This window comes from Bubalus kerabau, chromosome 15, assembly GCF_029407905.1.
Source record: "Bubalus kerabau isolate K-KA32 ecotype Philippines breed swamp buffalo chromosome 15, PCC_UOA_SB_1v2, whole genome shotgun sequence".
NCBI classification, from domain to species: Eukaryota; Metazoa; Chordata; class Mammalia; order Artiodactyla; family Bovidae; genus Bubalus; species Bubalus kerabau.
The window spans coordinates 75,960,913-75,973,647 of NC_073638.1; the positions used below are offsets into that span (position 1 = coordinate 75,960,913).

The window sequence follows — 12,735 nt, forward strand, 5'->3', positions numbered from 1 at the left end:
ACATGATAAAATAGTCTTCTTTTGAGTTATTTTCAACCATCTAGAAATGTACAAACCATTCTCAGATGGTGGGCTATACAGAACAGGTGGCGGGCTGGATTTAGCCTGCAGGCGCCGGCATATAGAACAGCAATCGTTTATCCTTGCTGGGGTATCTGCCGGTTGATTGCAGCTCCTCACTGATTCTGGTGTGTCTGCCGGTTGCCCGTGGTTGGGCTGGTTTAGCTGCGCTCCGCGGTGCTGCTCAGCCTCCAGGCACAGAGTGAACATGGCTCCTTACCGAGGGCCAGGTCTGCTCCAGGTGTGTCTGTTCTGGGCCCAGACTCCAGGGACTCCCTGGGGAAGCTCTTCTTCTGTGGAGGCAGAGGCCCTGCAGGCAGGGCCTCACGAGCCCATGTCAAGCCTGTGTTTGCATCATGCTTATTACCATCCCATTGGCCAAACAAGTCAGATGACCGAACCCAAAGTCAAGGAGTGAAGACTTAGAGGCCACCTGTAAGACAGAGTGTAGTGCAGAGTCTCATGGCCAGGGTAACAGGGAAGGGCGAGAGCTGGACCAATTCAGTCTCCCACACGTGCCAACTTGGAGAAGGAAATGGCAACCCACTCCAGTTATCTTGCCTGGAGAATCCTGTGGATGGAGAAGCCTGATGGGCTGCTGTCCGTGGGGTTGCACAGAGTCAGACACGACTGAAGCGACTTAGCAGCAGCAGCAGGTGCCAACTCAGTCACAAGCCCAGAGCTGCTGCTGTTCCGTTGCTCAGGCGAGCCTTGCTCCTCGTGACCCCGTGGACTGACTGCAGCCTGTCGGGTTCTTCTGTCCATGGGATTCTCCAGGCAAGAATACTGGAATGGGTAGCCATTTCCTTCTCCAGGGGATCTTCCTGACCCAGGGATCGAACCTTCATCTCCTGCATTGAGAGGCAGATTCTTTACTGTCTGAACCACAAGGGAAGCCTGTGTCTGTTGGTTCAGTCATGTCCCACTTTTCACAACCCCATGGACTGACTGCAGCCCACCAGGCTCCTCTGTCCATGGTATTTCCCAGGCCAGAATACTGAATTGGGTTGCCATTTCCTTCTCCAGGGGATCTTCCTGAACCAGGGATCGAATCTGCATCTCCTGCATTGACAGGCAGATTCTTTACCACTGACCCCTTGGGAAGCTTTCAGATCTGTAGCATGAGGTACACAGTTTGTTTCCAGCTAATTTCTCCCTGGCGACATGCCCATTCTTTTAAAAATAATATTGACTGATTGATTTGTTTTTGGTTGCACTGGCTCTTTGTTGCTCGTGCGGGCTTTCTCTAGTTGAGGAGAGCGGGGCTGCTCTCCGGGTGAGGTGTGTAGACTTCCCATTGTGGTGGTTTCTCTTGTTGCGGAGCGCGGGCTCTAGGCTGCATGGGCTTCAGTAATTGCAGCTCGAGGGCTCTAGAGCGCGGGCTCAGTAATTGTGGTGCAGAGGCTTAACTGCTACAAGGCACGTGGAATCCACCACGACCAGGGATCGAACCCATGTCCCCTGCATTGACAGGCAGGCTGCCATCCATTGTACCACCAGGGAAGTCCAACATGCCCATTCTTATTTGCATTTTTGCTGCCCCCGAGATGGGCAGATTCTCCTGGCTCTCTCCCTAACCCTTGCCCTGAGACCCTCATGTCAGGCATAATGAGGAGACCAGTCTCCTCACACTGGTCCTCAAGTCCTGGCCCGAGGACTCATTTCACCAGTTTCTCCAACAGCCAGATTTGTTACCGCAGGGAGTGAGGCCGAGTGTGTGCAGGGTAGGGGGTGGTCCTTTCTGCAGCTGGATCCAGGGCCAGTTTCCTTTCCAGGCAGAGCAGAGGGACTTGGAAAGGGAAGAGGTGTCTGCATTGGTGACAGGGCTCTGGAATCTCTTTCCTCCTACTTGAGGGAAGTGTGTCTTTGGGCTAGTCACCGTTCTCTCTGAGCTCTATTTCTCTGATCCATCAAATGGAGACCTCCACCCCCCAGTCTAAGGGAACATCCCCCATGAATTGTGAGTGTTCATGCTTGTGGCATGTCTGGTGCATAGCAGGTGATGAGCACATTGCAGCCTGATTATCTCCAGTTAGCTTCATGTGGGTCTCAGGACTGACTGGGGGTGATGAGTGAGATTACAGATGTGGAATTTGTGGTTGCGTGTAAGCATACCTCATTTCCCAGGTCCCCAGGGCCTTATGAAATTTGATAATTAGAATAATAAAAGGCAACATGTAAAGTTTTTCCTCAGAATTGACGGGGATTGGTGCCAGGGACCTCCATTGATACCCAAATCCATGGATGCTCAAGTCCTTTATATGAAATGGTGCAGTGTTTGCAAATGACCTACACTTACCTTCCTGTGTACTTTAAACAGTGTATTTATTTATTTGGCTGTGCCAAGTCTTTTGTGGCATGTGGCAGTCTCTTTAGTTGCAGCATGTGGGATCTAGTTCCCTGACCAGGGATCGAACCAGGTACGATCAGGTACGAACCAGGTACCAGGTACAAACCAGGTACCAGACGAACCAGGGGTCCTCTCTGAACTCCTGGCTTTGCTGCTGGTTTGAGCAAATCTGCTACAGAAAGATGGGCAGTTTAATAGGGAAGAACAACTGTACTAATTCCATTGTTGGTTAAATGGTGGTGGGGATGTGTGGGGATGGGTTAGATCGTGGTTCTTGAGCCTCCTTAGTCACCGAGGAGGTTATTCTCATATACCAATATTCATAAAATGCTGTACACGTTTTAGGGAATTCATCGACACCAAGTCAGGAATCCATGGCTTGAATAATCTCAGAGGCCCCTTTAAAAGCTCTTCATTCTGTGTTTCTGGGCGTAGCAGAGGCCAGAGTTCAAGTTCATGTCTAGGTTAGCCTCTTTGCATGCTGCTAAGTTGCTTCAGTCGTGTCCAACTCTTTGAGACCCTATGTGCAGTAGACCGCCAGGCTCCTCTGTCCATGGGATTCTTCAGGCAAGAATACTGGAGTGGGTTGCCGTGTCCTCCTCCAGGAGATCTTCCCGACCCAGGGACTGAACCCGCATCTCCTATGGTCCTGCGTTGGCAGGCAGGTTCTTTACCACTAGCGCCACCTGGGAAGGTCACCCTCTTTATCTCTCTGCATTTCAGTTTGCCAGCCTGGGAAGTGACTGAAGGCACTGTGAGGCCGTCAACCTCCTGGGCCTCTGGGAGGAGCATCTGTGTGAAAGAGCTTTGTCAACTGTCAATGGCTTCACAAATCATTTTTGTAACTGCTTTGCCCTGCCTGAGAGGAGCTGCAGAGCTGAAAATCAGAATTCTTTATGGAATCAATGGGTTCCTGGAAAGTTGCAAGCAAATCAGGTTTTTAAAAATCCAATCTCTGCAGCATCTGGTTATGGCACCATTTAGAGGAACCCAGCAGCGAATCATCAATGGTGGCAGACGTTCTGCAGCAAAGCAGATTGTTCTTCCCTATTAAACTGCCCATCTTTCTGTAGCAGATTTGCTCAAACCAGCAGCAAAGCCAGGAGTTCAGAGGGGACCCCAGGACGTTCCTGATTAATTCTCATAAGGTCATCCGGGGAAGCCTGGGCTGACATCTGTCACACTGCCGAGTGCTCAAGAGCATGGGCTGTACCTACAGAGTCTGAACTCCAGCTGCCCCACACATTTCCTTTGTGGCCTCAGGCAAGCTGCCTACTGGCTCTAAACCTCAGTTTCCTAGTCTGTAAAATGGGAATAATAGTTGTAGTTACCTTCATTGAGTTGTGAGAATTCATGAAACAGGGTACCAGAGTACTTGGCACAGTGAAGTTGCTCCATCAGTGGCAGTGGGTAATGTTTTAAGGCTGATACCTTTGTTATTACCATGGTCAGAAATAACATTCTAGTCTACATGGACCCATGCCTGTCCCAGGGAGGCAAACCTCATGTTTTTTATATTATTTTCTGAGGGTATGCCCACGTAGAATCATAAAATTCTTAAACAGAATTTTATAGGTCAGTTAGGACAGACTTCCACTCAGTGGGAAAATTCTTTTTTCAGTTCTCCTGATAGTGGGTTGTCCTGCTGCTGCTGCTGCTAAACCGCTTCAGTCGTGTCCGACTCTGTGCGACCCCGTAGACGGCAGCCTAAACACCCCCAGTGGCAAGAAACTCACCTCCTCACAAGGCTGCTTGTGCTATTGCAGGACTGTTCTGCATGTTAGAACATGTATGTTAGGACTGTTCTGCATGCACATTCTTCATGCCGAGTTCAGGCCTCCATCCCTCAAGTGGTCCTGGTTTTGCCTGCCCTCCCCTACATGAGGGTCCTTCCTACATTTGATGATGTGTCTGCTTACTCTAGCCTCTTCTTCTCCAGGCTAAGGGACCCTCTTCCAATGCTGGTCGCCCTTCTCTGGTCAGACCCAGGTTGTCAGAGTCCTTCTCACATCACAGTGTTCAGAGCCTGGGCTGGTCTAAGAAGTGCTGGGTTCAGAGTGGCCAAGAAGTCGACCTTGATGGATAAGGCAAGGGAGGATGCTGGTAACCAGTCTCCTGGGGCCTGGTCCTGAGCATCCATCTATCTGGCCCGGCTGGCCCTTCCTGGACCATCTCAGTCCCAGGACTTGAGGTCTGCAGCCTGCTCTCCACTTGGATGATGGGGGCTCATCAGTAGCCTATGGTGTGCTCTGAACACCCTCTGTGATCCTGCTCGCCCCCTGCTTCCTCCACTAGAACTCCCTCACCCTCTTCTTCTCCAAGACTTCAGCTAAGATTCCACACCTCCCAAGAAGGTCCTCGATGACCACCAGTTACAGGGCTCCAGCTCTGTGCTCCCATGTTCCACAGAATTCCCCACCATAGTTCTGACCGCAGGACAGCACAGTGGCCTCTTTCCATGTCCGCTGGACTGTGAGTTTTGTGAGAGCAAAGACACTGCATTCCCAGATCACCATTTTATCCCCAGAGCCTGTCCATGTAGCTGCTCCCTGGGTGATGTTTGTTAAATGAATGAATCCTTGATTGGAGAAAAGCCTGACTGATGGGAAAGAAAGATATGTCAAGAAGCATCCCTCAGCAAACCTGGGATCTGAACCTAGCAACAGAGATCTTAGGGAGCTCCAGAGTCCCTCACAGTTCCCACCCAGGACTCTCGGCCCAGCTGAGACTGCAAAAAGTCTGATTATAACTGCGTGTTGTAATACATATAGCTATACAACAATAATGCATATAGTTTTACAACTATATGTTGTAATACATGGAGTTTTATGCAAACCTCCCACCACCCAGAATGAATCATAACTGACATTTGGTCCCCTTAATAAACATAATCATGACTGTTTATGGAGTGCCTTCCACATCAATCATTATGGCAGGGCTGCAAGGTTGGTTTCCCCATTTTACAGATGAGGATACTGAAGGCTGGCCAGTGAAGTCACCTGCTGAAGGCCACTTAGCTTGTCAGTGGTGATGCTGAAGTTCCAGCCGATGCCTCAGGCTCCATGGCTCTCACTTCCCACTAGGCATTCTTGCAGCTGGCTTCGGGACCTACAGACACTTCTGTTTCCCCCCTGGAGAGAAAGGAGCAATCAGAAAGTGCTAATGAAGGATGATTAATATTATGATAACGTACATGGTTCCATGAGATTCCTGGGAAGGTCGCTGAAGACTGGGGTGTCGTCTGGGGAGACTGGCAGGGGAGGGGAGGCCTGGCCTGCATGTTTTCTCTTTTTGTCCATGAATGTTAAACCATGGAGACAGTAAAGTCTCAAAAATAGACAAAGCAAAAGCTTCATCCTCCTTCCCTCTATCTCCCCTCTAGAGGTAACCAGATATGAGAGTTTGAAGTGTATCTCCCAGGCTTTCTGTGCATAGATAAACACACAGAGTGATGTGCTGGCAGATAGTTAACAACCTGCTGGCGATGGTTGTGGTGGGGAATACATGTGCCAGTTTCCTTGGTGTCAAGGCTCCCAGCATGTCTGGTTTCAGACTGCCAACATGAAGGCACTAAATGAGCAGATGGGAAGAGCTGTCTTTAATTAATGACAATTAATCTATAGTATTTCTACTCTACAGATGCCAACATCCTCAAGAACATCCACATTATGAAATGTAGTAAAGTAATTAGGAAGCTTTGGGCATTTGTTACCTATTAAAAATTAGAATATACTGAATTGTAAGTTCATATAATTTAATTTTTAATAATGACCGTGTTTCACAGCTGGTTCATGAGACTGGAAAATTTCACAGTCAGTTCTCGGTAACCAGGACAAGCCAGTTCTAGCCACTCTTTTCCTTTCCACTCGAGTATGAATCCTATACAATTTTTTTTTTTCCCTTTAGCTTGCTTGTTATTTAAAAGGCTCTTCATTGGATCATTCATTCAACTAGGACTCTTCTGCGTGCCATGGCCTGTGTTAGGGACCAGGGCCAGGCCACCGTCATGAGCAGATAGCCATGTGCTTGGTCTTCATCAGCTTTTGGTGTGATGAAGGAGGCAGTCACCGCATTGACAAGTAGACAAACCCTGCAATTAGGTCTGTAAAAGGAAGCAGCAGGACCATGTTTAGAGACAGTGCTGAGAAGGGCGGGCGTGTGGAGGTCAGGGTGTGGAAGGGGAGAACCTCCTTGAGGTTCAGATCAGGAAAAGCTTCTTCCGAGGAGCTGACAGAAACCAAGACCCAAAAGATAAGATGGGACCAGCCACATGAAACCTGTTGGGAAAGAGTTGCCCTAGGATAACACATTCATGTGGGTGCCATTTCTGTAAACTTTACAAACATGCACAGCAATTTTGTGTGTTATTTTTTAAGAAAAAGTCCTGGAATAGTAAGAATCAAGAAGGCTCCCTTCCAGCCTCAACAGGATGGTAGTTACCCTTGGAAAGAGGATGGGAAAGACAGTGAGTTGGAGGCAGAGATGGTCTTCAATGACATCTGTGTATTTTCCTGATGTTAGGGGAGACTGAGGTCTGGGACAGAATTGGCCGGTGGCCGTTTTTGCTGGCTCTTGCTGATGGATACAGAGCGATCAATTGCATTGCTCTTTATAATTTCTCAACACCTGAACTATTTCATGATTATTATTTTTTAAAGAGTGGCTGCGGAAGAGTGAATGGGGGAGAGGCCTGAGAGTTGGGAGGTAGGCAGGGACCAGGTTGTAAAGAGTTGAAGATGATGACCTTAAGTATGATTTTTGCTTTAAGTACAGTGAATGCCTTCTTGAGCTGGTGGGCGGCATGTTCTAAAGTTTACATTAATAGGGTTCTCTGGCTGCTATGAGGAGAATCAGAGGAGAGTTAAGAAAGGCACTGGGAGGTTAGTTGGGATCTCTTGTTGTCTTGAGGAGAGCTGATGATGGCTGGAAGCAGTGGAGACAGGAGCAGTTTTAAAATCAGGTTCAGATGACATGCTGAGGGATTAGATACAGGGGATCAAGAGAGGGAGGCATGACCACTTTGTTCATAGTACCACTGTTTACAATAGCCAGGCCACAGAAGCAACCTAAAAGTCCACTGAGAGATGAAGAGTAAAGTAAATATGTATGTAGTATATACATATTGACACAATGGAATATTACTCAGCCACAAAAAGGAATGAAATAATGCTATTTGCCGCAACATGGATGGACCTAGAGATTATCATGCTAAGTGAAGTAAGTCAGAAAGAGAAATACAAATATCATATGATACCACTTATACGAGGAAACTAAAATATGACACAAATGAACATATCTATGAAATAAAAACAGACTCATAGAGAACAGGCTTGTGATTTCCAAGGAGGAGGGGATGGAGGAAGGAAGGACTGGGAGTTTTGGATTCGCAGCTGCAAACTATTACCTATAGGATGGATAAGCAACAAGGTCCTACAGGATATGGCACAGAGAACTATATTCGATATCCTGTGATAGACCATAATAGAAAAGAATATGAAAACAGATATATATCTCTCTCTGTGTGTATATATATATGACTCTCTGCTGTGCAGAAGAAATTAGATACAACATTGCAAATCAACTGTACTTCAATACATTAAAAAAAATAGGGAGGCATGAAGGATGAATTTTTTTAACAGCTTTGTGGAGATATAGTTCACATACTATACACTTCATTCATTTAAAGTGTACAGGTCACTGGGGTTTGGTGGGGATGGCTTTCTTTCTGAAATCTGAGTGGATGGTGGCTCCAAATGCTGTGAAGGAGAAAAAGAGAGGAATAGGCTGGGGGTGGGGCCTGAGGTGAGTTTGAACTGCCAGTAAGACATCACGTTGTGTGGGAAATTAAATATTCATGTCTGGGGCTTGAGATGAAAATCTGTGAGTAGTGAACAAATTGAGAGTGTGGGAATAGATGTAAATACCCAAAGAAAGAGTATAGTTAGAGAAGGTGTGTGTGGAGGAGGCAGTGGGGCTTCCAGTCCAGATGGACGGAGAGTTCATGCTTTGAGCCCCCTCCCCCCAGATAAAAGGAAGGAGAAGAAAAGAGAGAAGCATAAAGTGACTGCCGGGCTGAAAACAAAGGCCCATAGAGCTGTCATCTGGTACAGGCAGAGACAGCCGTCAGTTTTAGCTCCTGAGGGGCACTAAGAAATAGAAGTGTTTGTGTGAGGTGGAGAGGGGTGCCAGGTTGACTGCTTAAAATGAGAAAAAGCAAGCAATAGGCAGACAGACTCCTATTCAAGATGAGCCTCTGGACCCAACCTCCAAAGCTAATGAAGACAATTAATGTTACAAAGAGAGCCTTCAAAAACAATGACAATTGAATTCACTCTAATTAAAATATAAAAATAGTATTTTTTTGAAAATGAATTTAAAACAACTGTTTAGGGTCTGTCAGGAATAGGTTTGACTGTGAGATTCAAAATAACAGTGGCTCATGCAAAACAGGAATTGTGTTCTTCTATGAATAAATTCTGAGCCTGTATTAAGTCCTCAGGAACCTAGCTTGATCCAGCTAGTCACTGGCTCAATGCTTGGATTATAGCCTCATAGTCCAAGGTGATAGCTAGAGCTCCAGCCATTACATCTGCATTCCAGGCCACAGGATGGTAAAAGGGTATATATCAGCTGACTTTTAAAGAAGTTTTCAGGAAGATGACGCATGACACTTCCACCTCCACTCTACTGGCCAGAACTTGGCCAGAGGAGAAGTCAAGAAATGTATTCTGTTATTACAGATAGCTAGGCACTCAGTTATAATCCAGAGGTTCTGTTACTATGGATGAAAGGGATAATATATCATTAACACTCACAGCTTTGGGATCTTCAAAGAAAGAGTAAGGATAACATCCATTAAGAAGAATAAGACTGGTGTTTTTTGTTTGAATTTAAAACCTCTCTCTTAGAAAGATGGTGTTAAGAGAGTGAATAAACAAGCCACAGACTAGAAGAAAGTCTTTGTAAGCCATATTCTGATAAAGGAATTATATCCAAAATGCATTAAAAACAAACAAACTCTTGTGCGCGTGTGCTAAGTTGCTTATTGTGTCTCTTTGTGACTCTGGACCGCCAGGCTTCTCTGTCCATGGGATTCTCTAGGCAATAATAGTGGAGTGGGTTGCCATGCCTTCCTCCAGGGAATCTTCCCAACCCAGAGATCCAACCCACGTGTCTTATGTGTCCTGAATTGGCAGGTGGGTTTTTTAACACTAGTGCCACCTGGGAAGTCCATTGCAAACTCGCAGAACTCAACAGTAAGAAAAAAAAAAGTCCACTATTTTAAAAATGGGCAAAAGATTTGAATAGACACTTCACCAAACAAGATATGCAGCTGACAAATGAGTGCATAAAAAGATGCTCAAGTGTCATTAGTCATCAGAAGAATGCAAATTAAAACCACAATGAATACTGCCTCATACCTGTCAAAATGGCTAAAACAGAAAAGCCAGTTCATCCAAGTATTGGCAAGGATCTGGATCAACTGGAAATCCCACATACGACTGAGGGGAATATAAAACGGTGCAACCACTTTGGAAAACAGTTTAGCAGTTTCTTAAAAGTTGAACGTATTCTTACCATGTGTCCCAGCAATTCCACTTCTATGTATTTGCCCAACAGAAATAAGTGTATGTATTTATACAAACACGGTGTAGAGAAAGAACGTGTGGACAAAGTGGGGAAGGGGAGAGAGGGACGAACGAGGAGATCAGGACTGACATACGTACACTACCATGTGTAAAGCAGCCGGCGGGGGAGGCTGCTGGACAGCACGGGGAGTGCATCTCGGGGCTCTGCAATGACCTAGGGGGTGGGTGGGGGATGGGAGGAACGTGCAAGAGGGAGAGAATATATGTATACATATAGCTGAGTCACTTCATCGTGCAGCAGAAACTAACAGAATATTGTAAAGCAATTGAACTCCAATAAAAGAAAAAGATTTGCTAGTGATGTCTTTTAGCAGCGTTATTTGTAATAGCCCAAACTAGCCACAACCCAAATGTCCAGCAATAGGTAGACTAAAAAAAATAGTGATGCATCCAAGCGATGGAATACTACTCACCAGTACAAAGAAATGAACTCTGATACACACACCAGGAGGAATGAATCTCAAAATAATTGTGCAGAGTGAAAGAAGGCAAACATGCCTTCCATTTGATTCTATTTGTATAAAGTTATGGACCACATCTATGGGGCTGCACAGAGTTGGACACAACTGAAGCGACTTAGCAGCAGCAGCAGCAGCATGGACCATGCAGAGTAATTTGTAGTGACAGAAAGCAGCTCCCTGGCTGCCTGTGGAACTGAGAATGGGAGATATGGAGAGAGGCAAGAGCGAGGGATCACAGAGGCCATAAAGTAGTTCTTAGGGGTGATGGATATGTTTATTATCTTGACTATGATATATACATTTGTCAAAATTTATCACATGACATACTGTATGTTAATTATATTTCAATAAAGCTGTTAGAAAAAGAAAGAAGGAGCACAGCATTATGAAACAAAAAGAGGCAGAATAAGAAAAGATGAGTGTGAAAAAGAACTAATTGAAATTTCTGGGAATGAAAAATATTAATTGCATTAAAAATCTTTTAAAAAGGAAGGAAAGAAAGGAAAAATGTCAATAGTCATAAACTCTGGAATGAACATGGTCAAAGAGAGAATGAGTGAGTTGAAAGAGCATTCCAAGAAATTTTCTGAGAACATCACCCGCAAAGACATAGAGGGAAAATTATGAGAGTAGTTGTAGGACCTGGAGAATAGACTGGGTTCCGACCATATGTGTTTAATGGCACTTCTGCAAGAAGAGACTAAAGAAAATGACTGAGAAGCAGTACTCAAAAGCATAATAGCTCAGAATTTTCCAGAGTTGAAAAGGAGGTATAAATCCTAATCAAGTAATATGCTTGACAACTAATGAGAATTTTAAGTAAATCTCCACTTTAAAACCACATAGTGAAACTGCAGAAAATCAAGCATAAAGAGGAAGGCTTAGAATTTACTTAGACGGATTACCCACAAAAGAACAACAGAGACTAATAGTAAGTTGCTTAAGAGCCTATGGCAGCCTTTTTGGCAGTCTTTATTTTCTGAAAGAAAATAAACTTCATCTGTCTAGAATTCCATATCCAGCTGAACTGTGATTCAAAAATGGTGATGAAATAAAGACAGTTTTATGGAAGATGAAGGGGTCCACCCCAAACCCTGAGGTTCTTGAATGTTTAGAGACGGGAGAGGAAGGACCCGCTGGAATCACGTGTGCCCGGTCATCTGGTGTCAGCCTCTATCTCCCGCAGAAACCGTGGGGAGAGAGGAACGCCTGAATTCAACTGCTGTTGCAATGTGATGTTCTTGGCAATGCCACTTGTTGGCATGTTCTGGGTATTCCTTCAAGGCAGAGGAGGGAGATGGGATCCCTGCCCAGCTCCGGGTCGGTCCTGCAGCAATGGGGGCTTAGTAGGGAGGCCACAGGGAGGGTTCTGGGTGGTGGCCTTGGGCCCTGGTCTGGGGAGGAGGCTGGGGACGCAAGAGCCCACCCCTCAAAAATGCCCATTTCGAGACTGTCTCTCTGTCTTCCAGATTGTGGACAAAAACAACCGCTACAAGTCCATAGATGGGTCAGATGAGACTAAAGCCAACTGGATGAGGTGAGTCCCGCTCTCTGCTGCTTTCCCAAGAGCCTTGTCCAAACTCTGGAAAGGAGGCCAAGGGAGCACGTTGGCCTTTTAGAGTCTCCAGTGGTGGAAGTCCCTGAAGGCCCCGGGACTGCTCTTGGCAGGAACATGTCTAGCTCCGGGGGACCAATCCTCTGACTCCCCCAGGCTTCCATCAAGGGGTCTGGAGGAGGCCTGTGGCCAGACCAGCTGTTTACGGGGGCAAACGTGTCAGTGTCTCTGGAGGCCCCAGGCCCCAGCCTGCTGGCATTCTTGCGTGGAGGTGGGGATGTCCCTGGACTGTGACATCTCTCGCAGGCAAACTCCGGCTGGATGGGGTGCAGGACACATCAAAGTGCAACTCCCAGCCATTGTTTAAAAGGCCCCCAGAGAAAAGGGCGCAGTCCCTAGCTCAGTTTTTGATTGTTAGAGTGATTTTGTCCATTGCTGGGGACAGAAGTTTGCACCAGAAGGATCCTTCACCGCCAGCCAGAGCGAGCAGGAGACTGGCCCAGGGCCACCCCGAGGCAGCTGCGCCAAGCTGTCCTTTGGGTTCTAGGCTGCTGGCTTGTCTGGTGTGCCTGGGAGTTGGGCGGGGCCCTGCCCGACGGCATCAGCGGGCAGTATGGGAGGTCAGTCTTGCCTCATTGCCTCCTTGGTGGCCTGTCTCTG

At 46.6% G+C, this 12,735-nt stretch overlaps 1 protein-coding gene across 3 annotated transcripts in view; it reads left to right on the forward strand.

Annotated features, from left to right (window-relative positions):
• Positions 1-12,735, forward strand: part of PRDM11 (PR/SET domain 11) — a 90,417-nt gene that overhangs the window by 53,898 nt on the left and 23,784 nt on the right. For all 3 annotated transcript variants that reach the window (XM_055546944.1, XM_055546942.1, XM_055546943.1), the window contains exon 5: positions 11,990-12,057. In XM_055546944.1, coding sequence (XP_055402919.1) covers positions 11,990-12,057 — 68 coding nt within the window. The remainder of the gene's footprint in view (positions 1-11,989; positions 12,058-12,735) is intronic.